The sequence below is a fragment of the Sciurus vulgaris genome (assembly GCF_902686455.1).
Source record: "Sciurus vulgaris genome assembly, chromosome: 5".
Lineage (NCBI taxonomy): Eukaryota > Metazoa > Chordata > Mammalia > Rodentia > Sciuridae > Sciurus > Sciurus vulgaris.
Window position 1 is genome coordinate 99,727,441 of NC_136465.1, and position 25,594 is coordinate 99,753,034.

The following is a 25,594-nucleotide window of genomic DNA, read 5'->3' on the forward strand; positions in this document are numbered from 1 at the left end:
CTTGGAATGGAATCATCATTTGACCCAGTTATCTCACTCCTTGGCACATACCCAAAGGACTTAAAATCAGCATACTACAATGATGTAGCCACATCAACTTTTATAGCAGCTCAATTCACAATAGCCAAGCTATGGAACCAACCTAGGTACTCTTCAACAAATGAGTGGATAAATAAAATGTGGTATATATGCGCATTGGAGTATTACTCAGCTATAAAGAAGAATGACTGTATGAATTTGCCAGTAAATGGATGGATCTGGAGGCTATCATGCTAAGTGAAATAAGCCAGTCCCCCCAAAACAAAGGTCAAATGTGTCTACTGATATGTGGAAGCTAAACCACAATAAGGAGGGAGAGGGGAAGAATAGATATTCATAGATTAGACAAAGGGGTGATAAGGGAAGGGAGAGGGATAGGAAAAGGAAAGTGGACTGAAACTGAAATAATTTTCCTGTGTACATATATGAACACACCACAGTGAATCCCACCATCATGTACATTCATAAGAATGGGGGGGCCTAACTAGAATAAGATATAGTCTATGCTTGTATAATTATATCAGAGTGAATTCTACTGTCATGTATAAATAAAAGAACCAATAAAAAAAAAAAAAGAAAGCTACCTGTTAGTCTGACAAGAGATAGCATGTGTGCATCGATGGGTAATGCAGATGTCTGTGTCTGTCACTTATGTGTTCTTTGTTCACTGTGCTCTCAAGACCACAAAATGAAAGTACTTGGTGGTGCAGCATAATTTGGACCCAACACCCTCAGTTCTTAAATGACTAGTTTCAAAGTTTTCTTGAACTCTCTCACTAAGCATTTTCATCACCCATGGATTCTTTAATTTTTTTGCAGGGGTGTACTGGGGATTGAACTCAGGGGCACCTGACCCCTGAGCCACATCCCCAGCCCTATTTTCTATTTTATTTAGCTGCAGGGTCTCACTGGGTTGCTTAGTGCCTCTCTTTTGCTGAGACTGGCTTTGAACTTATGATCCTCTTGTCTCAGCCTTCTGAGCCACTGGAATTTCAGTCATGCGCCACCATAACTTTCTTTAATGAAGACTAAATTAAAATATTTTCAAGTTTATAGTTTTCATTTCTTCATGAGTCCTGATAGGAAAACTTCATCCTTAGGTTCACAGTTTTACCTTAGGAAATTCAACCATGGCTCCAAAATCAGCATGTTGAGGATATGGAGTTAGAACCTAGAAAGTGCCTTTAAGGAATAATAACATTCTAGTTTTTACAAAGCCATTTCAATGGGACTAAAAAAGATACTTATATTCTCTGGTTAAAAAAAATCACCAAATAATGTACAAAGCCGAAAACCTCACCTTCTCTTGAGCCTCACTCCCCTGTTGACCAGTCTACAATATTTTCTTTCTCTTTTTCTTCTTGCTCTCCTCTTTCCCCCTAATCCTTACCCCAATCTTGTCAATATTCACTATAATGGCAGATCAGAGATGTGGTGAGGCATAAGGCAAAATCAAAGAGAAATGCATGGTCCATCAATAATATCTGGCAGACCAGCTATGGCTAAGTAAACAATAAAAGTTTACTTTAACTCTAGTGTAAAAGTTAGATGACAAAAGCTTTAGAGATAATTATAATTAAAATAATTTGTTAATGGATATACAATATAAAAGTTACAAAATATGACATCAGTTGCAGTAATGAGGTACAAGAAGTAAAAGTGTAGTTTTTGTACATGATTAAAGTTATCTGCTTAAAATAGAATAACTATACAATGGTTTATGTAAGACCCATGGTAACCACAAAAATACCTCTAGCAGATACCCAAAAGATAGAGAAAGGAATCAAAGCATACTATCACACACACACACACACACACACACACACACACACACACACACAGACACACACACACATCATAAAGGAAGACAGCAAAGGAGGAAGAAAGGAACAAAGGAATTACAGAGGTCATAAAGCTATTAGCAAAATTAAAATAGTAAGTCCTTAACTATCAATAGTTACTTTAAATTCCCAATCAAAAGAAAAAATTGGCCAAATGAATGAAAAAACAAGATCCAACAATTTGTGTCCTATAGAAAACTCATTTAGATTTAAGAACACAAACAGACTGAGGGTAAAGGGATAGAAAGACATTCCATGCAAATGGTAACCGTCAGAGAGCAGAGTGAATATTGTTATTTCAGACCATACAGACTTTCAGTGTCTGTCACAAGATACAAAGTCACTATGTATGGTAATCATGAGGTCATTTTATCAAGAGGAAATAACATTTATAAATACAATACACACATATCTCCAGCCCTGGGGCACCTCAATGCATAGAGCAAATATTAACACAACTGAAGGGGAAAATAGACAGCAGTACAGTAACAGAAGAGGACTTCAGCACCCCAGTTTCACCCATGGGTAGATCATACAGAAGTAAAATCAATAAGGAAACAGCAGACTTGAGGAGCACTGTAAACCAATGGACCCACAGACATACACACAGCATATCGTTCAACAGGAGCAGAGCATACATTCTCCTTAAGTGCACCTGGATTATACGTTGGGCCACAAACATGTCCTAACAATTTTTTTCTTATGTGGTTCTGGGGATCGAATATGGGGCTTACGAATGCCAAGCAGGAGCTCTACCACTGAGCTGTGCCCAGGGCTCTCTATTTTTGATATTAACAGTTTATCAGATAAATGGTGTGCAGATGTTTTCCCATTTCATAGGCTGCCTTTTCGTTTTGTTGATTGTTTCCTTCGCTATGCAAAAACTTTTAAATTTGACACAGTCCTTATTGTTTAGTTCTGCTCTTGTTTCCTGTGCTTTTTATGTCATGTTCAAAACCTCACTGTCCTGGACAATGTGAAGGAGCTTTTCTCCTATGTATAGTTGATCCATTTTGAGTTAATTTTTATGTAGCTATAAGGCAAGAGTCCCATTCTTCTGCATGTGGATATCCAGTTTTCTCAACATTCTTTAAGAGATGAGCGTTTCCCCATTGTGTATTCTTGGTACTCTTGTCAAAGATTAGTTGCACATACATGTGTGGGGTTATTCCTGGGCTCTCTATTCTGTTCCATTGGTATTGGTCTTTGTATCTGCTTTTATGTCATTTCCATACCTTTTTGTTTACTGTACCCTTATCATATAGTTTGAAATCAGAGAGTATGATGCCTCCAACTTTGTCCTTTCTCAAGGTGCTTTGACAATTCAGGATTTTTTGGTGGTTCCATTCAAATATTAGGATTGCTTTTTCTATATCTGGGGAAAATGCCATTAGTATTTTGTACTGAAACTGTAGATTGTTTTGGGCCACCAGGTCATGTTTCACGCAGGAAGAAAGTAGAATGTCCAACAAAACATAACAAAACAATGTATCTATCTATCCATCTCAACTAAATCAGCTCCCTGGTTTCCATCCGCTTAACTTTAGCTCACATATCCTTGTTATACACCTAGCAGCCAAGGAGGTTGGGGTAAAGTAGCCTTCATTCTAGGAACATTGTCACCCAAACAGCATTAGCATTCTTTAGTAAGGGAATGAGAAGAGTATATATTGTGTCAGCAACTCACAGTCCCTTTCATCATAGCAGACTGGGACAGGGATAACCGGAGGATGCTTTTGCTTTGGTTTGGTCTGAACAAGCTCATTTCTTACTCTGCTTAAACTACTTTTTTATTTCTGCACTTCCAGGGCAAAAGTTTCATGTTCTCTCATGAATGTTTCTTATTAGGTTCCTAATTTTTAGCTTCTTGCCGAATTTCGACTTGTAGACAGCATAATATAGTGATAGGCAGATTTTGCAACCAGTTCCAAATACTGGCTCTGTCACTTACCCACTGACAGGTTATGGAATCTTCTATGCAGAATTGGAGATGTTATCTATTATTACAAATAATCATTTCGACTCAGGCAGTTTTTAAAAATTGAGGGAAAAATTGTATTACATGAGGACAAGAAGATGAACTCGAAACATACAGTTTATTTTTTTATTAACCAGTAAGAATGCTAAGTACCCAAATACAGATCAAAAGAGAAACTATGTCCAAGAAATTCTTTTCTTAATAAAAGTCACTTTATCTATTCTACATCCTCGTCACAACTGAATTTTAAGAAAATCTAGGTTAGTATTACCAATATACAAGTTCAATGCAATCCCCATCAAAATTACCAGTGACATTCTTCACAGAACTAGAAAAAAAGTCTTCAAATTCACTTTGAAGAATAAAAGACCCAGAATAGCCAAAGCATTTCTAACTCAAATAAAAGTGATGCTGGAGGCATCACAGTACCTGACTTCAAATTATACTACAGAGCCATAGTAACAAACACTGCATGGTACTTGCATAAAAACAGCCCAGTGGAACAGAGCAGAAAACACAGAGACAAACTGCCCATCTGTAGTCATCCGATCCTTGACAAAGGTGCCCGAAATACACATTGGAGAAGAGACAACCTTTTAACAAATGGTGCTGGGAAAAGAGGTTATCCATATGTAGAAGAATGAAACTAGACCTTTATCTCTTAACTCAAAATGGATGAAAGACCTAGGAATTAGACCAGAAACTATGGCACTTCTAGAAGAAAACATATAGCATTGGCGATGACTTTTTCAATAGAACCCCTAAAGCTCAGGAAATAATACCAGGAATTAACAAATGAAATGGCATCAAATTGTAAGGCTTCTGCATAACAAAGAATACAATTAAGAATGTACAGAGACAACCTACAGGATGGGGGAAATCTTCTTGACCTACTCTTCTGACAAAAAATTAATATCCAGAATATATAAAAAACTAAAAAAAACTTAACACCATAAAAACAAATAACCCAATTAATAAATGGGCAAATGAACTAAACAAACACTTCACAGAAGTTCAGATGGCCAACAAATATATGAAAAAATTTTTCAACATCTTTAGCAATTAGGGAAATGCAAATTGAAACTACACTGAGATTTTATCTCGCTCCAATTAGAATGGCATCCATCAAGAATACAAATAATAATAAATACTGGAGAGAATGTGGAGAAAAAAAGAACACTTCTATACTGTTGGTGGGATTATAAATTGATACAACTACTATGGAAATTAGTATGGAGGTTCTTCAAAAGACTAGGCATGGAACCACCATATGACTCAGCTACACCATTCCTCGGAATTTATCCTAAAGAATTAAAGTCATTGTACAAAAGTGATACATGCACACTCATGTTTGTAGAAGCACAATACACAATAGCCAAACCATGGAACTAGCCTCGGTGTCTATCAATGGATCAGTCGATAAAGAAAATGTGATACACACACACACACACACACACACACACACACACACACACAACGGAGTTTTATTCAGCCTAAAGAAGAATGAAATTATGTCATTTGCAGGAAAATGGATTGAACTTGAGAACATTATGTTAAGTGGAATAACTCAGCAAGTGAAGGGTTTGATGTTTTATCTCAAACGTGGAAGATAGGAAGGAAAAAGGAAAAGAAAGGTGGTAGTGGTGGGGAACCTTATGAAAATCGAGGGGAGATCAGAAGAGAGGAGAGAGACCAGAGGATGGAGGAGGGGAGGGAAAGGTTAGATACTGGGGAAGGATATTGACAAAATTAAATAGTTATATCATGTGCATGTACAAATACATAACAGCAAATCCCACCATTATGTGCAACTGTACTGCACCAATAAAAATATGGAAAAAGGAAAAAATCTAGGTCATATTGATAATTCCATGTCATATAATGCTTTTTGCTAGTAATTGCAAGATCTGGAACGGTCCCTAATTACTTTCTTCTTTGGCTTTCAGAAGAGACACCACATTTTTTTTTTTTTTTCCTGGAGTAGTATGAAACAACCTTTTTCCCCTAAAAGAAAGCTCCTTTCTATGGTTCTTTCTTCTGAAACAAGGCTTTCATTTTCTGAGCTTTGAGCTAGAATAATTTCCTCTGAGATATTCCTATTATCTGGGGCCTTGTAGTGAGGTCACAGCCTCAGCTGATTTCAGTCTGTTTTCTTGAGCTGAATGGAATGAATGGCTTAACAAGTTGTCTTTGAACAGGACAGACTTGCTTTTATACAAAATATGCATATAAATAAATCCTCCAGATTTTTTTCATACATTATAATGAAGCCAGCAATTTGGCACCCAAATTCATAGGGCATGCAATGAATGTTCATTGGAAGGAAGAGTGATCATAAAAAGAAAGAAAAGGAAAACAAGGGAAAAAATTCATTCCTTAATTTTTCACTGGGGGAGAGGTTTGATTTTTTCATTAGGAAAGGGAATGTGAACCTTATCACTTACAACCTTTATACATGGATACCCAGAATATAACTTATAATGACTTAAATAATTTCCTCTTATCTACATTATAAAGACAAAGACATTCATGAGATAAGACCCAGGAAAAATAGTTTGCCTATATATTCTGTATATATTTGTTCAAAAAAAGATGAGATTTATTAGGCATGTAGAGAATTTCCTTCTGGTTATAGTAATCAGAAAATGTATGCAGTTCAGTTTTGCTTCTGAACTGACATTCTGCAAAGCAAGCAGTCTCTTTTGGAATTTCTTGCTGAGCACATGTAGTTTTCCTTGTGCTGATTCTTGAAGTTTGCATTTGGATCATGGCTGTAGTACTAAGAGACTAGCTTCTACCCCAAACGAAAGAAGTAGATGTGAACCCTCAGAAATGACATCAAACATATACAAATAATTACGGGACAGTAGTTGTCCAATAATTTTGATTCCAAGATTTTTGACATGTATCACACTGCCAGCAACAAAAAATTAGGAACCCGGGGAGGAATTAGTGAGAGAAAGTATGGGAGGCTATCACCTTGAGCGCATGGAGTCCTTTATAGTTGAAACAACTTCACCAGCATAGGAGACCAGATCCTAGTTCAAGGCTCAAACATGGGGAAGAAGAAATACTCAGGACACCCAGGGCCTGGTGGACCACGGTAAACAAAGATGTGGAGATCCTGAACTTACCTACTTTGTGGGGGTAGGGGAGAAAAGGTGCTACAGGGGTAATTTTTTTCTTTTGCTGATTTGTGTATTACATTTTCTTTAATCATGCATATATGTATATATATCATACATTACTTACATATGATAAAAATTTTAAGTTTGATATATCCATTGATGACATTCAGCATCATTATGGCTTTGCTCCTTTTGTTCAAATTCAGTTTTCATCTATAGATTGCTCTTAGGCTACCTTAGTAGCAACATCCAGTTGAGGCAGAAAATTCAAAGTGTAGCAAACTTATGGACTAAGGTGTAGATGATGTAACGTTCTTCTCAGAGGAACTGTCCTTTACCTCAGTACCTTATCTACATCAGTGGAATGTTATAGGCTAGCCTGGAAACAGACACACTCTGTCAATATGATTTACGACTGACTTGGCAGCCCACCTCAGTGGGAAGGGAGGGGCAGTGCATTAAATGGTACAGGGGAAATTGATTATTCATATAGAAAATAATTAAAATAGATCGGTACTTCATTCCATCCACAAATCAATTTCAGGTAGATTAAGGAACTTAAATCTAAAAGGCAAAACTTTTAAAATTTTGGCAGAAAATAAAGGAGAATAGATTTATGACCTTGGGGGAGGGAAGGGTTTCTTAAAAGAAACAAAGATAATGCTAGCCACAAGAGAAAGGATCGGTCATTAGACTACTTTAAAAGCAAGGACATTATCAAAAGCCACATCTAAAAGAGTGGGGGCAGGGATGAAGGAAGTAAGTCACAAACTGGCAGAAAATATTTGTCATATATATATAACTGACGAAAGCTTAGGAAACAGAAACCCATCCTTTTTAAGTGGGACTTCATCTCATCAAAAGCATTGCAAAGTAAATGAGGAAACAAGCCATAAAGACTGAAGGAAAGAGCTGGGTGCGGCTGCTCATGCGTGTAATCCAGTGGCTCTGGAGGCTGAGAGGAGGATTGTGAGTTCAAGGCCAGCTTCGGCAACTTAGTGAGGCCCTAAGCAACTTAGCAAGACCCTGTCTCTAAATAAAGTATAAAAAAGGACTGGGGATGTAGCTCAGTGGTAAAGCACACCTGGGCTCAATTCCTAGTACCAATAATAATAATAATAATACTGGGAGAAGGTATTTGTTATACATATAACTGGTAAATTAATAAAGAAAAAAAGACACTCTAGAAAAATGAACAGAAGCTTTGGATGAAGTTACAGAAGTGGAAAAGTGAATGGTTAATAAAAGTATGAAAATGTTTAATTTTATTAGTAATCAAGGATTAGTAATAATGCAAATTAAAGCTGTGGTACTAGTTCACAGACTCTGGGGTGGCAAAAGTTTTAAAGTCTCCACACCAGCAGTAACGATATGTAGCAAGAGGGACTCTCGGGCACTGCTGATGGCAGTATGAATCAGTGCAAAGGCGCTGGAGAACTGGGTAGCCTTGTCAAGAACTGACGCGGTCACAGTACAGCCATTCAGCTCCTGGTCTAGGTTCTAGAGCAGTGGTTCTCAGTGCCATGTGAAGATCTCAAAGAAAAACATAGCTGGGCCTTAAACCAGACCTGTGGTTCCCAATTGTGTTTCCAAGTGTCCTGGGCACCATAGCAAACCATAGAGGACTGTGGGATATTTTAAATATTCAAGGGAACTCAGTGACACTTGGCATCTATCCATTGGATGTTATGTGAATGACTAGCTCAAGACAGTTAAGTGCAGATTCAGTATTAGTCCACCCAGCAGTCCTTTCTAATATAAAAGGTTTTCGGTGGTTGCTGTTTTCAGATGCCTCAAGAAAACCACTGTGGAATAGGAAACCAGGGTGATGGAGTTCAATCCAATCAGGGTTTTAGAAGCTGTAGAGTGCCCTGTGGGTGCACACATCTCATTAGTAGGTACTCGTGGTTATTTAAGAATGAAATAAAAATATTTTTTTTTTCAATTTTTTATACAGCTTTTTCAAACAGCTCCTATGTTGTTAGAACATAAAGACTTAAGTTGTTTGGCACTAACTACTTCAACAGAATTATTAGATATTAATTCCAGGGGTGCTATGAAAAACTTGACATGCCAGTTCTCGAACCAAGAATATTTGGGAATCTCCATCCCAAATAAGTTACTTCAGAGTATTTGGAGTTGGAACCTTTTTCTTTCCTTTCTTCCTTCCCTCCCTCCCTCTCTCCCTCCCTCCCTCCCTCCCTCCTTCCTTCCTTCCTTCCTTCCTTCCTTCCTTCCTTCCTTCCTTCCCTGCACATGCTAAGCACATGCTCTGTGACTGAGCTGCATCCCCAGGCCTATGTCTTTGTTTTTAAAAAGTTTCCCTGTTGAGTCAAGCATGGTGGCCTCCACTTTTAATCCCAGCTACTCAAGAGGCTGAAGGCAGGAGGATAGATTGCGAGTTCAAAGCCAACCTGGGGAACAGAGAGACACCCTAAAAAAAAAGATTAAAAATGAAGTTAAAATTAAAAAGCTCCCTGGGTGATTCTAACAGCCAAATAAGGCAAAGAAGCACTGCTAAAGAACCTGTTGCTCATGTAGCTTAGGACAATGCTTCTCAAATTTTATCTGGGGACCAGTGCTGGTTTGGAAATTATTTCCTACAGGTCTGCATCAAGATAAGCACAGGTTATATTAATCATACTTTTAGTGAATAATGGTAAAGTTTTATAATCTTTTTCTTTTTTTCTTATTAAGTTTATTGAAATAGAGTTTTGTCAAATTTAATTTAAAAGACCGGGACTTCTGCCTTTTTCTTGTGAGTTATTATTTTATGTTTTTTGGGTTAGTAGCATAAAATAAACTACATATATTTAAAGTATACATTTTGTGTGTGTGTGGTCCTGGGAATTGAGCTTATGACCCCATACATGCTAGCAAATGCTCTACCACTGAGCTGAATCCTCAGCTTGTAAAATATGCAGTTGGATAAATTTTGACATAGTATACACCCATGGCCAAGGTGACGAACGTATCTGTCACTCTCTAAATAATTTCTTGCCTCTTTGTATTTTTTCCTTTTTGATGCTCCACACCCTTTACCAGCTCCTATTCTCTTCCCCCTTCTCAGAGCCACCACAGAACTTTCTGTCACTGTAGATGAGTTTACATTTTCTAGAATTTCCTAGAAATGGAATTTTTACAGAGTATACTCTTATTGGCTACTGTAGATTAGTTTACATTCTGTAGAATTTCCTATAAATGGGATTTTTACAGATTATACTTTTGTAGGCTTCTTTTACTAAGCATAATTATTTTGCAATTCATCCATGTGGTTGCATTTATCAGTAGATCATAACATTGTGTTGCCAAATATTCCATTATGAGGATATACCACACTCATTTATCCACGCACCTACTGATGGAGTCAGAGTTGGTCCTGTTTGGGGCCATTACAGATAAAGCTGCTATGAAAATTTGTGTACAGAGGTTTCAAGATGGCGGCCTAGAGGGTGGCTGCATTTCATGTTGCTCCAGGACTCAGGATTCAAAAGAGGAGATATTGAGACACTTGGGACCAACTCAAAGCAGCTGGGTGACTCTCACCCGTTGGGAAGGCGTCCTGGATGGGACAGTGGTCCCAGAACGCAGGAAACTTTGTGAAGTAGAACTGCCGGCGAGACGCCCCTCCCCCCGCTGGAGCAGTGAACTCGGACAGCTGGGAGCGCCGTAAAGGAGGCCGCTCGGCACAGCGCTGGGACTCGGAGCAACCACTGGGGCTCCGGCGGCTGCCCAGGGGAGGAGTGGCGAGGAGAGCTGTGTGGACTCAGGACACCGGGGCCTGCCCTGGGGAAGAGGAAGAGGAACGTGGCCGCTTGGATTCGGAGTGACTGCACCAGAGCTACAGGCGGTTGCCAGAGGAGAAGCCGCGCGGCGAGCTGTTTGGACTCAGAGCGACGCTTCTGAACCCCGGGGCCTGCCCTGAGGACGAGGAGGAGGAAGAGGAGCGCGGCCGCTTGGATTCGGAGTGACTGCACCAGAGCTACAGGCGGTTGCCAGAGAAGGGGCTGCGTAGCGAGCTGTTTGGACTCTGACCACTTCTGAACACCGGGGCCTGCCCGGAGGAGTAGGAGGAGGAGGAGGAGGAGCGCGGCAGGTCGTTTGGACTCACAGTGACTGCATTAGTGCTCCAGGCGGCTGCTCAGAGGAGAAGGCGAGTGGTGAGTTGTTTGGACTTAAATGACAGCTCCTGAACACAGGGGGGCTGCCTGGAGGAGAAGCGTGGTGGGTCGCTTGGTCTTGAGTGGCCGCACCAGAGCTCTGGGCGGTTGCCCAGAGGACCCATGCAGCGGGTCACGTGGATTCACAGCCACTCAGAGCGACCGCTCCTGAACCCCTAGGGGGTTATCTGGAGAAGGAGGAGGAACGGGGAGGGTCACTTCGACTCGGAGTGATTGATTGCCCAGGGCTACGGGTGGTTGGTGGGAGGTGGAGGCACGCAGTGAGTTTCTTAGACTCCTAGTGACCGCACCGGAATACTGGGCGGCTGTCTGGAGGAAAGGCGTGTGGCGGGTCTCTGGGTCTCAGAGTGATTGTACGGGGCCCCAGGTGGCTGCTCAGAGGAGGGGCCGCATAGCCAGGCGATTAGGTGCAGAGCAGGGTCCCAGGATCTAGGAGGCTTCTTGGTGGAAGGGCCACACAGAGACAGGCTTAGGGTGGAGCGAAGGTTCCAGGCCTGCGGGCAGATTCTCTGAGGAGGGGCAGCCTAAGGAGATTTATCTGCGTAGGGTGAGGCTCCCAGGCGCAGGAGGTAGGGCCGGGCCCCTGGGAACTTTGCAGAGGAAGGCAGCCCAGCCCAGGCGGTAGCTGTAAATTGAGGGGAACCTCTAGGAGGGAACTGACCAGCGAGACCTCCCCACTGGGTGAGTCTTCCCTGCCAGGTGAGGTTTCCCCACAAGGACGGTAAAACCAGAGACTCAGGCCCAAACAGGCCTTGCCTCAGCCCGCAGCCTAGGTCCCCTTTGGATGACCATTGGTCAACAAGTGGAGGCACCTCTGCCCACTAGCAGGGATTATACCCCACCTGAAGGACACCACTCCTAGAGAGGCAGCTTCCTTGTGGAGCACCGCATTATCAACTTCCTCCAAGACTTCAGCCTACTGAAGGCTAAGGGGGGATATATATAGAAATCTTCAGGGACATTGTAAGTCAATAGAGGAAATCTGCAATATCTCAGCGGTCCACTGATACCTGAACAATATGAGAAAACAAGGAAAGAAAATGCTGCAAACAAATCTAGATGTTACATCAATAAAACCCAATGACAGCATGGCAGAAGAAATGACAGAAAAGGAGTTCAGAATGTACATAATTAAAATGATCAGAGAAGCAAACGATGAGATGAAAGAGCAAATGCAAGCATTGAATGATCGCACCAATCGACAGCTAAAAGAGCAATACAGGAAGCAAAAGATCATTTCAATAAAGAGTTAGAGATATTGAAAAAAAAAACCAAACAGAAATCCTTGACATGAAGGAAACAATAAACCAAATTAAGAACTCCATAGAAAGCATATCCAATAGGATAGAACACCTGGAAGACAGAACCTCAGACATTGAAGACAAAATATTTAACCTTGAAAACAAAGTTGAACAAACAGAGAAGATGGTAAGAAATCATGAACAGAATCTACACGAACTATGGGATATCATGAAAAGGCTAAATTTAAGAATTATTGGGATTGAGGAAGGCCTAGAGAAACAAGCCAAAGGAATGAACAATCTATTCAATGAAATAATATCAGAAAATTTCCCAAATCTGAAGAATGAAATGGAAAATCAAGTTCAAGAGGGTTATAGGACTCCAAATACACAAAATTACAACAGACCCACACCAAGGCACATTATAATGAAAATACCTAACATACAAAATAAAGACAGAATTTTAAAGGCTGTGAGAGAAAAGAACCAAATTACATTCAGGGGGAAACCAATACGGATATCAGCAGATTTTTCGATCCAGACCCTAAAAGCTAGAAGGGCCTGGAACAACATTTTTCAAGCCCTGAAAGAAAATGGATGCCAACCAAGAATCTTATACCCAGCAAAACTTACCTTCAAATTTGACGATGAAATAAAATCCTTCCATGATAAACAAAAGCTAAAAGAATTTACAAAAAGAAAGCCATCATTACAGAACATTCTCAGCAAAATATTCCATGAGGAAGAGATGAAAAACAAAGAAGCAAATCAGCAAAGGGAGGAATTATCCTAAAGGAATTGTCAAATAAAGGAGGAAACAAGTTGTGTCAAACAAATAAATAAAAAATGAACCAAATGACCGTGAAACCAAATCATATCTCTATAATAACCCTGAATGTTAATGGCCTGAATTCATCAATCAAAAGACATAGACTGGCAGATTGGATTAAAAAGAAAGATCCAACAATATGTTGCCTGCAAGAGACTCACCTCATAGAAAAAGATACCCATAGACTAAAGGTGAAAGGATGGGGAAAAACATACCATGCACGTGGACTCAGCAAAAAAGCTGGAGTATCCATCCTCATTTCCGATAATGTGGACTTCAAGCCAAAGTTAGTCAGAAGGGATAAAGAAGGTCATTTCATACTGCTTAAGGGAAGCATAAATCAGCAAGATATAACAATCATAAACATCTATGCCCCAAACAGTGGCTCATCCATGTATGTCAAACAAATCCTTCTCAATTTCAGAAACCAAATAGACCATAACACAATAATACTAGGTGATTTTAACACGCCTCTCTCACCACTGGACAGATCTTCCAGACAAAAATTGAACAAAGAAACCATAGATCTCAATAACACAATCAATAATTTAGACTTAACGGACATTTATAGAATATACCATCCAACCAAGAGCGAATACACTTTCTTCTCAGCAGCACATGGATCCTTCTCTAAAATAGACCATATATTATGCCACAAAGCTAATGTTAGCAAATACAAGAAGATAGAGACACTACCATGTATTCTATCAGATCATAATGGATTGAAGTTAGAAATAAATGAAAGAGTAAAACACAGAAACTATTCCAACATCTGGAGATTAAACAATATGCTATTATATGATGAATGGATAACAGAAGATATTAGGAAGGAAATTAAAAAATTCTTAGAGGTAAATGAGAACAAAGAAACATCATATCAAAATCTCTGGGACACTATAAAAGCAGTACTTAGAGGGAAATTTATTTCATGGAGCGCATTTAATAAAAGAAGTAAAACTCAACAAATAAACGACCTAACACTACAGCTCAAAGCCCTAGAAAAAGAAGAACAGAACAGCACCAAAAGTAGTAGAAGACAGGAAATAGTTAAACTCAGAGCTGAAATCAATGAAATTGAAACAAAAGAAACAATACAAAAAATTGACAAAATAAATAGTTGGTTCTTCGAAAAAATAAACAAAATTGATAAACCTTTAGCCACACTAACAAAGAAAAGACGAGAGAAAACCCAAATCACTAAAATTCGGAATGAACAAGGAAATATCACAACAGACAGGATTGAAATACAAAACATAATTAGAAGCTATTTTGAAAATCTATACTCAAACAAAATAGAAAATTTCGAAGACATCAACAGGTTTCTAGAGACATATGAATTGCCTAAACTGAACGAGGAGGACATAAACAATTTAAATAGACCAATTTCAAGTGCTGAAATAGAAGAAGTCATCAAAAGCCTACCAACAAAGAAGTCCGGGACCAGATGGGTTCTCAGCCGAGTTCTACAAAACCTTTAAAGAAGAGCTCATTCCATTACTTCTCAAAGTATTCCATAAAATAGAAGAGGAGGGAACCCTCCCAAACTCATTCTATGAAGCCAATATCACACTGATACCTAAACCAGACAGAGACTCATCAAGGAAAGAAAATTTCAGGCCAATATCCTTAATGAACATCGACGCAAAAATTCTCAACAAAATTTTAGCAAATCGCATACAAAAACATATTAAAAAGATAGTGCACCATGATCAAGTGGGTTTCATCCCAGGGATGCAAGGTTGGTTCAACATCAGGAAATCAATAAACGTAATTCACCATATTAATAGACTTAAAGTCAAGAATCACATGATTATTTCAATAGATGCAGAAAAAGCATTTGATAAAATACAGCACCCCTTCATGCTCAAAACACTAGAAAAAATAGGGATAGTGGGAACATTCCTTAACATTGTAAAGGCCATTTATGCTAAGCCCATGGCTAATATCATTCTAAATGGTGAAAAACTGAAAGCATTCCCCCTAAAAACTGGAACAAGGCAGGGATGCCCTCTTTCACCACTTCTATTCAACATCGTTCTTGAGACTGGCCAGAGCAATTAGACAAACCAAAGAAATTAAAGGGATACGAATTGGAAAAGAAGAACTTAAACTATCCCTGTTCGCTGATGACATGATTATATATTTAGAGGAACCTGGACATTCCACCAGAAAACTCTTAGAACTCATAAGTGAATTCAGTAAAGTAGCAGGTTACAAGATCAATGCCCATAAATCCAACGCATTTTTATACATATGTGATGAATCTTCAGAAAGAGAAATTAGGAAAACTACCCCATTCACAATAGCCTCGAAAAAAATAAAATACTTGGGAATCAATCTCACAAAAGAGGTGAAAGACCTCTACAATGAGAACTATACAACACTAAAGAAAGAAATTAAAGAACACCTTAGAAGATGGAAAGATCTTCCATGTTCTTGGATAGGAAGAATTAATATTGTCAAAATGGCCATACTACCTAAAGTGCTATACAAATTCAATGCAATTCCAATTAAAATCCCAATGACATACCTTACAGAAATAGAGCAAGCAATTATGAAATTCATCTGGAAGAATAAGAAACCCAGAATAGCTAAAGCAATCCTTAGCAGGAAGAGTGAAACAGGGGGTATTGAAATACCAGATCTTCAACTCTACTACAAAGCAATAGTAACAAAAACGGCATGGTATTGGTACCAAAATAGAAAGGTAGATCAATGGTACAGAATAGAGGACATGGACACAAACCCAAATAAATACAATTTTCTCATACTAGACAAAGGTGCCAAAAATATGCAATGGAGAAAAGATAGCCTCTTCAACAAATGGTGCTGGGAGAATTGGAAATCCATATGCAACAGAATGAAACTAAACCCCTATCTCTCACCATGCACGAAACTAAACTCAAAATGGATTAAGGACCTCGGAATCAGACCAGAGACCCTGCAGATTATAGAAGAAAAAGTAGGTCCAAATCTTCACCTTGTTGGTCTAGGATCAGACTTCCTTAACAGGACTCCCATAGCACAAGAAATAAAAGCTAGAATCAACCACTGGGATAGATTCAAACTAAAAAGCTTTCTCTCAGCAAAGGAAACTATCAGCAATGCGAAGAAAGAGCCTACAGAGTGGGAGAAAATCTTTTCCAATCATACTTCAGATAGAGCACTAATCTCCAGAATCTATAAAGAACTCAAAAACTCTACTCCAAGAATTCAAATAATCCAGTCGACAAATGGGCTAAGGAAATGAATAGACACTTCACAGAAGAAGGTCTACAAGCAATCAACAAACATATGGAAAAATGTTCAACATCTCTAGTAATAAGAGAAATGCAAATCAAAACCACCCTAAGATTCCATCTCACCCCAATTAGAATGGCGATTATCAAGAATACGAGCAACAACAGGTGTTGGTGAGGATGTGGGGAGAAAGGTACACTCATACATTGCTGGTGGGGCTGCAAATTAGTGCAGCCACTCTGGAAAGCAGTGTGGAGATTCCTTAGAAAACTTGGAATGGACCCTCCATTTGATCCAGCTATCCCACTCCTTGGCCTATACCCAAAGGACTTAAAATCAGCCTACTACAGAGATACAGCCACATCAATGTTCATAGCTGCTCAATTCACAATAGCCAGACTGTGGAACCAACCTAGATGCCCTTCAATTGATGAGTGGATAAAGAAACTGTGGTATATATATACAATGGAATATTACTCAGCCATAAAGAATGATAAAATTATGGCATTTGCAGGCAAATGGATGAAATTGGAGAATATCATGCTAAGTGAGATAAGCCAATCTCAAAAAGCCAAAGGACGAATGATATCGCTAATAAGTGGAGGATGACACATATGGGGGGGAGGGAAAGGTTAGTGTTAGGGTTAGAGTTAGGGTTAGGGAGGGGGGCAAGTATGGAGGAAGGAAGTACTGTATAGAGGGTAAAGAGGGGTGGGAGGGGTGGAGGGAAGGGAAAAAATAACAGAATGAATCAAACAACATTACTTTATGTAAATTTATGATTACACAAATGGTATGCCTTTACGCCATGTACAAACAGAGAAACAACATGTATCCCATTTGTTTACAATAAAAAAAAAATTGTGTACAGATCTCTATGTGGTCGTATACTTTCATTTATCTTGGGTAATTATATACCTAAGAGTGGAAGAGAGAGTCACATGGTATGTGTAGGCTTATAGTAACTTATTTTTATTGTGTTTTGCAAAAGTGTTAGTTTACCAAAGATTGGAAATAAAACTCTTCCTTCTCCAAATATATTTTGAGAAATACTAGGCTAGGAGGCATGCATGCGAATGTTGTTCATAGCTACATTGTTTGTAACAGCAAAACACTTGAAATAATGCAGTCATCCATTGTTAAGTGAATGGCTTATTAGAATAAGATATATTTATGTATGATACTATAACAATGAAAAAGAACTACACATATGAACAACTAATAAATGTATAAATATATAAATGTATAAACTAATAAATGTAAAATGCACACCTAATAAATCTATGAATTGTAGAAATTTAAGCTTGCATTAGAAAGCAAATTGCAAAAGGATACATATAGATGTATTCCATTGTATGAATTGTAAAAACAATATTATCCAGTACATTGTTTATACATAAATGCATATGGGGTAGATTATAAAGTGATAAATGCCAAATTTTGGATGGTGTCTACTCGGAGAGGGGTGGGGAGTGGGGTGAAGAAGGTAGGACCAAGGAGGGTGCAGAGAGACTTTTGGGGTCTTGGTCTATTTCTTAAATTACAGAAATTCATTTCTGTTATATTTTGTGCTTATATTTTATTATAAATTTTTATATGTGTATTTAATATATAACAATAAAATTTAGAAAAATTGGGTTAAAAATGGAGTTTGTTAAGTAAGACAGAGGTGCCAATAACAAGCCATCAAGTATAGGAAAACAATCCAGGCTTTAAGTAAATGCATGTTTAAATAAGAGACTGTTAGGTGTTACACTGAGAAAAATTAGGGTCATTAATCCAGGTTATTGCAGAACTTGTTGGAAGTATAGAAAATACCATGTTATTATTTAGAATAATGTTCTGTAGCCATAGAGTGTGATGATTAAATCAGTTAATAATATGTTGTGTATTATTATTTTTTAAAAAACGTAATCTCAAATTAAAAATGCATCTATGTCAGTTTTATGTCATTGAAAAATGGTTTGCAGATTGTAAAAGTATGCAACAATGTAACACCTAACAGCCTCTTATTCAAACAAATGCATTTACTTAAAGCCTGGATTGTTTTTCTATACTTGATGGCTTGTAATTGGCACTTCTGTCTTGCTTAACAAACTCCCCTTTTGACCCGATTTTTCTAAATTTTATTGTTATATATTAAATACACATAAAAGAAAATTTGTGATATAAGCACAAAATATAATAAAAACGAATTTCCATAATTTAAGAAATAGACCAAGACCCACCAGCTTCAAAAGTCAGCAGTCAGATATCTTGAGAGCCTATACCTTAAGAAATTACTCTTAGTCTTTTTACATATTTGGTCACTTCAAGAGAAGAAAGATACATTAGAGGTCCCCTTGCAGTAAGAGGATTAGTGTTTCAGAAGTCTGTATGGAGCTGGTCTCCATCAGGAGGGGAGTCATGCTCAAGTCCAAGTAGAAGCTTAACACCAGAGAAGGCAGTGGTCTGCCAGGGTCAGGTCTGAGACTTACTATGGTCAGGACAGAAGGGGATGGGGACTAACACTAAATAGGCATTTACTGTGCATAGGCATTTGCTCTGAGTTTTACACCTCTTATCAGGTATCCCTAAGGGCTAGGTATTTTTCTTTCTTTAAGAGATGGTTTTGCTCTGTTGGCCAGGCTGGCCTGTACTTAATGGGCTCAAGTGATCCTCTTACCTCAGCTTCCCAAGGCCCATGCCATTACATCCAGCTAAGCTAGGATAGTCTTATCTTTTAGATAGATGTTACTGCTCTTATTTCACACATGAAGTAACTGAAACAGAAATTAAATGTGTTGCCAAAAATTCCAAAGAAGGCCAGATGTGGTGGCGCATACCTGCAATTCCAGCAACTCTGGAGGCTAAGGCAGAAGGATTGCAAGATCCAGATCAGCCTCAGCAACTTGGCCAGACACTGTCTCCCAAAATAAAATAAAAAGAACTGGGGGTGTAACTCAATGGTAGGCCACCCTCAAGTTCAATATGGAGTACTGCAAAAAATAGAAAAGGATTTCAGAGGAGGCAGATTTAAACTCAAATGCACTTCATTTCAAAGCACGAATAGTTATTGAGCACTTACTATTTTTTTTTTTTAAGTCACTGATTTGCAACTTTTATTAAAATAAATTTAATCCTTTAAAAACCAGGTAATTTATAACTTGATTTCATCTTTTTTTGATAGCAGTTGAATTTTACATCAAAATTTGCAAAACTTCAACTAAAGAACAAATAAAACATTCAGACAGGTTTATACTTAAAAAAAATTCTGCCAACTTCAACCAATAAACAATGACAGTGTATCAATTTACGTTACTACTACGGTCCAGAACGCACTTTCCCTTTAAGACATTTTAATCACGGTGTGTGGCAGGGATAACTTCTAGTGGGAGTTAGTGTACAGTCTGTTCTTGATGAAGACAACACTAGACAGATGTTGCCTGATGCCTGGATAATGCTGAATGTGACAAAACCAGCGAGACACATTGAGATATTTCTCCTTTTCTTGAACTGTCAGGTCAACCTTGGAGGGTTTTTTTCGTTTTGAAATGAGGTAAGTGGTGCCACGTCATCATTCTAAATTCAAAAAGCTAATAAAATATATTGAACTATAAAGCGATGAAGTCCATAGTACAGTAGGATATCTGCTAAGGTAAAGTTATATCCTGTAAGGTAGACTTTATCTTCAAGATACAAATTAAGATCCTTCAACAGGGTGTGGATATCCTCTTTATTGGAGTGTCCATCTACTCGAGTGACCCTGTATTCCAGCCACTGCTGAACAGTTGCTTTTTCTTCCGCAGTACTTCCCAGCAAATACTCCTTGTTGGCTTCTTTGACTAGATGAGTTGCTATCGTAGTCAATCCTGTTAGGCTTGGACCATTGTTTGTTTGAAGAACTGGAATCTGCCGCTCACCCTGGGCACTGTACTTATTTCCCTTACTCAGCCTCAAGGACTTCTCTAGCAGCTTCAATTCCGCGGCCGCCGCCATCTTCCGGCCGCAGCTCCTCCGAGGATGGGACCAGGGGGGCACTTACTATTTTTGTCCCCAACATTGTTCCATGTGATACATAGATTTTCCCTTTTAAGCCTCACAATTAAATTATGAAATGGAAGCTATTATTATTCCATTTTACAGATGAGAATACTGAGGTGCAGAATGTCGAGTATCTTGCCCAGTGCCACAGTTACTAAGTGGGCAAATTTACTATGGTTCAGGAGCTCTTCCTCTTAACCTTTTCTGGTCTCTTATGAGTGCATCTCCTTTTTCAAGGATCAGGCTTGCTTTTTTTTTTCAGTGAAACCTCTTGTTGCCTAATAACTTTTGAACTCTGTAAGCATGGAAACCCATTTCTACTAACTGGATATTTCTGGGTTGCCTGACCTGCAGTGTGCTCTTTTCCAATTGGATCATACCTTCTAAGTCTCTGCTGCTGGAATATAGTGTTTGGGAGACCCTTCTCAGTCAGTTGTAGCAAGTTTAGCTAGATTCTTTCCATTTTTTGTGTGTGCCTCATAAGATCCTTTGGACTCAGTATTTTCCAAGGAATGAGAATGAATCCTTGGAAGAACTTTCAGTCCTCAAACTCTCAGATTCCTTTAACATGACTATATTTTTTTTAAGACTTCATTTAAAACAAACAGTAATTAAACATTTTAACTTATGATGGGATTATAACTCATGTCATTTCTACTCCCAAAGTATTCGGAGTAGATTAAAATGAAAGAAAACAGCACAATGGGATAAATTCAATGAAACTCAAAATATAATAGAGAAAATAGGAGATAGTTATACCGAAAACATAAGGTATTTTGTGATTGCTGTTTTTCATTTAATGCTGAATTTCCTGGAAACTGAGGCAACAGAAATAAAATTGATCAAGTAATGTTTGTTATATATTCACAGAAGGTAAACCAATTCATTGGGGAGGTTGATCTAGCTCATTTGGATTTATAAGAAGGAAATGATTGGCAAGTTGAATCATTTCTAAATATTTGCTGGAGCACTCAGTTTATGAAGTACTATTGGAAAGCTTTTCATGAACTGCCACTGATAGTATTATGCTGGGAATTGAACCAAGGAGCACTCTACCACTGAGCTACATCGCTAGCCTTTTTAATTTTTTATTTTGAGACAGGGTCTTGCTTAGTTGTTGAGGCTGGCCTTGAACTTGTGATTCTTCTGCCTTCAGCCTCCTGAGTTGCTGAGATTACAACTGTGCACCACCATGCCTGGCCACTGACAGTTTAATGAGACACCATGGCACTGTTATAATTTTTGCTTAGCAACGTTTAAGTTTAGGCTGGCTTCTCTGGGGAAAGGCCAGTTCTAGGTCATTCTCTCACTCTGTTCAAATCTCTTCCCTGACCACTATCTCTAAATGAGGCTTCCTCTCTCTGCCCTATGTTACCCTCAATCCTTGCATTGTTCAACACAGTAACCACTAGCCAGGTAATTAATTAAATTGCCTAAAATTAAAAATTCAGTACTTCGGTTGTACTAGCCACATTTGAAGAGCACAGTGACCACATTGGACAACACAGATATGTCATTGCAGAAAGCTCCATTGGGCTGTTATCTTGCCTTTCATTTTTTTTGCAGGGGGGTACCAGGGATTGAACTCAGGGGCACTTGACCACTGAGCCACATCCTCAGCCCTATTTTGTGTTTTATTTAGAGACAGGGTCTCACTGAGTTGTTTTATGCCTCACTTTTGCTGAGGTTGGCTTTGAACTCGTGATCCTCCTGCCTCAGCCCCCAGAGCGTGGGCCACTACGTCTGGCTTACCTTTCATTTTTTTCTTAGAACTTTTCCATCATTATGTCACACAGTTATTATCGATTTATTTGTTTATGTTTCAGTAGAATGTGTGCTCTGGATGACATATTTTCTAGAACACTGTGGTATCAGTGCCTAAAGTAGTTCCTGGTGTAGTATAGTGCTCTGTCAATCTGTGGAGTGAAGAACAAATGAATGAATGAGCAAATTTCAGTATTATTTTGCAGTTTCAAATTAAAAATATTTTGTCTCATGTCCTTGGGTGACCTAGTACCCTTTCTGCCACAGTTTTTAAGATGAAAAAGAATGAAAATTTTGTAAGTAAGCATGCTTATTGAAGTTCAAGTGATATTATTAAATATTCTCACCAAAATTTTACCTTTCATTTTGTGAAGAATAAGAGTTATGAAAATTCTACTTCATAGTTAACATGTTACCCTGAACATGAAGACATAAAATATCAGTTTTCTTTGATTAAGAAATCACATAATAGGACAAAAAAAGTGTTTGTTATTAGCTAGTTGGACTTATGCTAATAAGTAAAGCAATTTTGGTCCATTGCAATGGAATATATTAAAAGTAATATGCAATTATAGCTACACTAACATGATGAGAAATCATAGGACATGCGGAAACTGTACAGAAATATTAGTTTGCCTTAATTGACTTCAAATAAAAATTACCCATGAAATTACTGTCGTACCTTGAGAAACAAGCTGTATGCCATTTGTTTACAATAAAATAAAAAAAATTACTGTAGTACCTAAAAGGAATTTTCCATTGCAACAAAAAATAATTCGAAGTATACCTACCCTCAGTTTGCCTGTAAGTGGACATTGAAGCTAATTTCATGATTCAACACAGAGTGTAGCTTCAATAACCTTGAAAAAGATTGCTGTCTTCTTGTCAGGAGACCATTGGTTATAGAGGAAGGAGATGCCTGGGAGAGTCAGACAGGTCTGGTAAATCAATTTTAGCAAGTGACTAAATGATGAATGTCAGTGGCTGTCATGCCCGGTTCCAGCCACTGGCAATTAGGAAAATGGAAGTGTTGCCTTCTTTACCCTCGCGGTTTTTTTTTTTTTTTTCATTTTCTTTCTTCCTCCCCCCTTTCTTTTCTTCTTTCCTTTCTTTTTTTCAGTACTGGGGATTTAACTCAAAAACATTGTACTTTTTTTGCTACTTCTCCAGTCCTTTTCTATTTTATTTTGAGGCAGAGTTTTGCTAAGCCCAGGCTGGCCTCAAACTTGTGATCCTCCTGCCTCAGCCTCCTGAGTAGCTGGGGTTGGAGGTATGCACTACGCTACCTGGCTTACCCTCCCTTTCTTAAGAAAAGCAGATATTTTCTGAGTGGTGTTAGTTCTCGTCGACAAATGTGTATCATGGGGCATCTCTGGCCTGTGCAGAATTGGTATTATTTTGCTATTTCAAGTAAAAAACACCAGTAATGTCCTTAGATTATATTCTGCACTTTGATCATCTTTCACATTAGGTCCAGTGAAAGGCTTAGTTCTTCCTTAAAATAATGACTTATTTCAGAAACCCATATGTTTAGTTGAAGTTTCTGGGCTGGAATGAAAACAAATAAAATATTCATCAAGATTTTGTATTTGCAATTTTAATTCTTGATAGTTTTTTGAAAACCTGTTCAATGTCTATTTCTGAAAAAAAATTTTTTTAATCTCCTTTGGTGCTCAATCTAGAGTACAGATTTTTGAAAACTTTACGTAAAGGTTGGAATAATAAATTTACTTCCCATGAAGATGTTAGGAGTTGTTTCAACCAAGGGCTATAGAAATGCCCAAGCCTACAGATTTTACTGAGGCAGAGTAAAGAAAATGACCCTTTGGCAGATGTTTCAAGTTTTCTATACCCAAAAGTGGGGAAATCATTGTGCAAAACAAGCTAGCTGCGGATCTTGACACAGTTCATGATAATTTTAGATTTTACCAATACTTGACTACAGAATCTGGGATCTTTTAGCAGAGTGAGAAGCTACAGAAGGCTCACCAGCCCACTCTGGTGATAGCTGCTGCCAGAATCTCCCTTGCTCTGGAAGTATTTCAATGGGTAATCAATTCAGAAGTGACCTCACAGAATCTGTTCATTACCAACTGAAGAATAGAATTAACATGACCTCCAAACACAATTTTTTCATCTATTCATGATTTTATATGCTTATCACCATACATGGGTATCTAACTACTCAAGAATTCCTTTCTGTCCTGAGATCTAACAAGCCAAGCACCAGGAGTATTCTGTGCATAGAGGGACATCTAATTTGGAAGACTTGGTTCTCAGCTGGTGCTTAGGAGCCATATTTGATTTTGTTGACATTCTAAATGTAGTCTACTAAGACACATGTTTTCAGAGTATTATTTTTAAAATGTTTTATTCTATTAGTATTATTTAAGAGAAGCCCCAGATTGTCTTTAAAATCACTAAATCGTGCTATTTCCTCCTATTATCAGATGTCTCTTATAATAATTAACATATCTTTTCTGCCTTCAGAGTAACAGTATAACAAATGTAAGATGGAGTTTCATAGGCTGATTATGGTCTCGTATTTCCATGGACTACAGCATGATCCAGGAGCATTTTAAATTTCAAAATGTGATGATGTCGTGGCACACCATAAAGCTATAGTATTCTCATTGAATATAGTACTTCTTTGGTGTTCATGTCCTTGATGTTCTTCCATAACTCTGTGCCAGTATTTTATCAGACCTGCAAAGTCCTTTAGAGCAGAGGCCATGAATGTACTGACTTTTTATTTTGAAATAACTTTAGATGTAGAGAAAGTTGCTAAAATACTATACGAATTTCCACATATTCTTTATACCCTAAATGTTACCATCTTACATAACCACTCTGCAATTGTGGAAGCCAGAGATTGACACTGATACAATATGATTAGCCAGGCTATTACCCAGTTTTATCAACTGTCCCACCAGGGCCTTTTTTTATTAGTGTATTATAATTATACATAGTAGTGGGATTCATTATGCCTATTCATACATGCTTATAATATAATTTGATCAATCCCATTTTCCAGTACCTTCCCTTTCTCTCCCCTCTTCCTTCCTCTGATCTGCATGCTCTGCTGTACCGATTTCCCTTGTTATTACTAGTAATTATATTAATCAGTAATTAATTATATTAACAATACAGTTATTATTAATTATATAATTGTGTGTATGTGATTATAATACACATTGTAGTGTATTTGTACATGGTCACAGCATATGATAGATTTTGTTCCCCAGTCCTTCCCCATTCCTTTGCCTTCTCCCCTCCTCTCTGTCCCCTTTCTCTATTCTGTTGGTCTCCATTCTGTTTGTGAGACTCCCT

The 25,594-nt window shown here is 38.2% G+C and overlaps 2 protein-coding genes across 2 annotated transcripts in view; one reads left to right on the forward strand and one right to left on the reverse strand.

Moving 5' to 3' along the window:
- Positions 1–25,594, forward strand: part of BICD1 (BICD cargo adaptor 1) — a 283,341-nt gene that overhangs the window by 108,959 nt on the left and 148,788 nt on the right.
- On the reverse strand, positions 19,563–20,484 carry LOC306660845 (eukaryotic translation elongation factor 1 epsilon-1-like). Its single transcript, XM_079139481.1, has 2 exons — positions 20,072–20,484; positions 19,563–19,985 (listed from the first exon to the last, which is right to left on the reverse strand). Exons 1-2 carry the CDS (start codon positions 20,453–20,455, stop codon positions 19,845–19,847), a joined length of 525 nt encoding a protein of 174 aa, XP_078995607.1. The 5' UTR covers positions 20,456–20,484; the 3' UTR covers positions 19,563–19,844.

What these genes read in the sequence shown, in the direction of transcription:
- LOC306660845 (XM_079139481.1), bottom strand. Translation starts at nt 20,455, where the DNA reads ATGGCGGCGGCCGCGGAATTGAAGCTGCTAGAGAAGTCCTTGAGGCTG. An exon ending in ATGGACTTCATCGCTTTATA is followed by an intron (nt 19,986 to 20,071) that starts GTTCAATATATT and finishes AAACCCTCCAAG; the next exon opens with GTTGACCTGACAGTTCAAGA.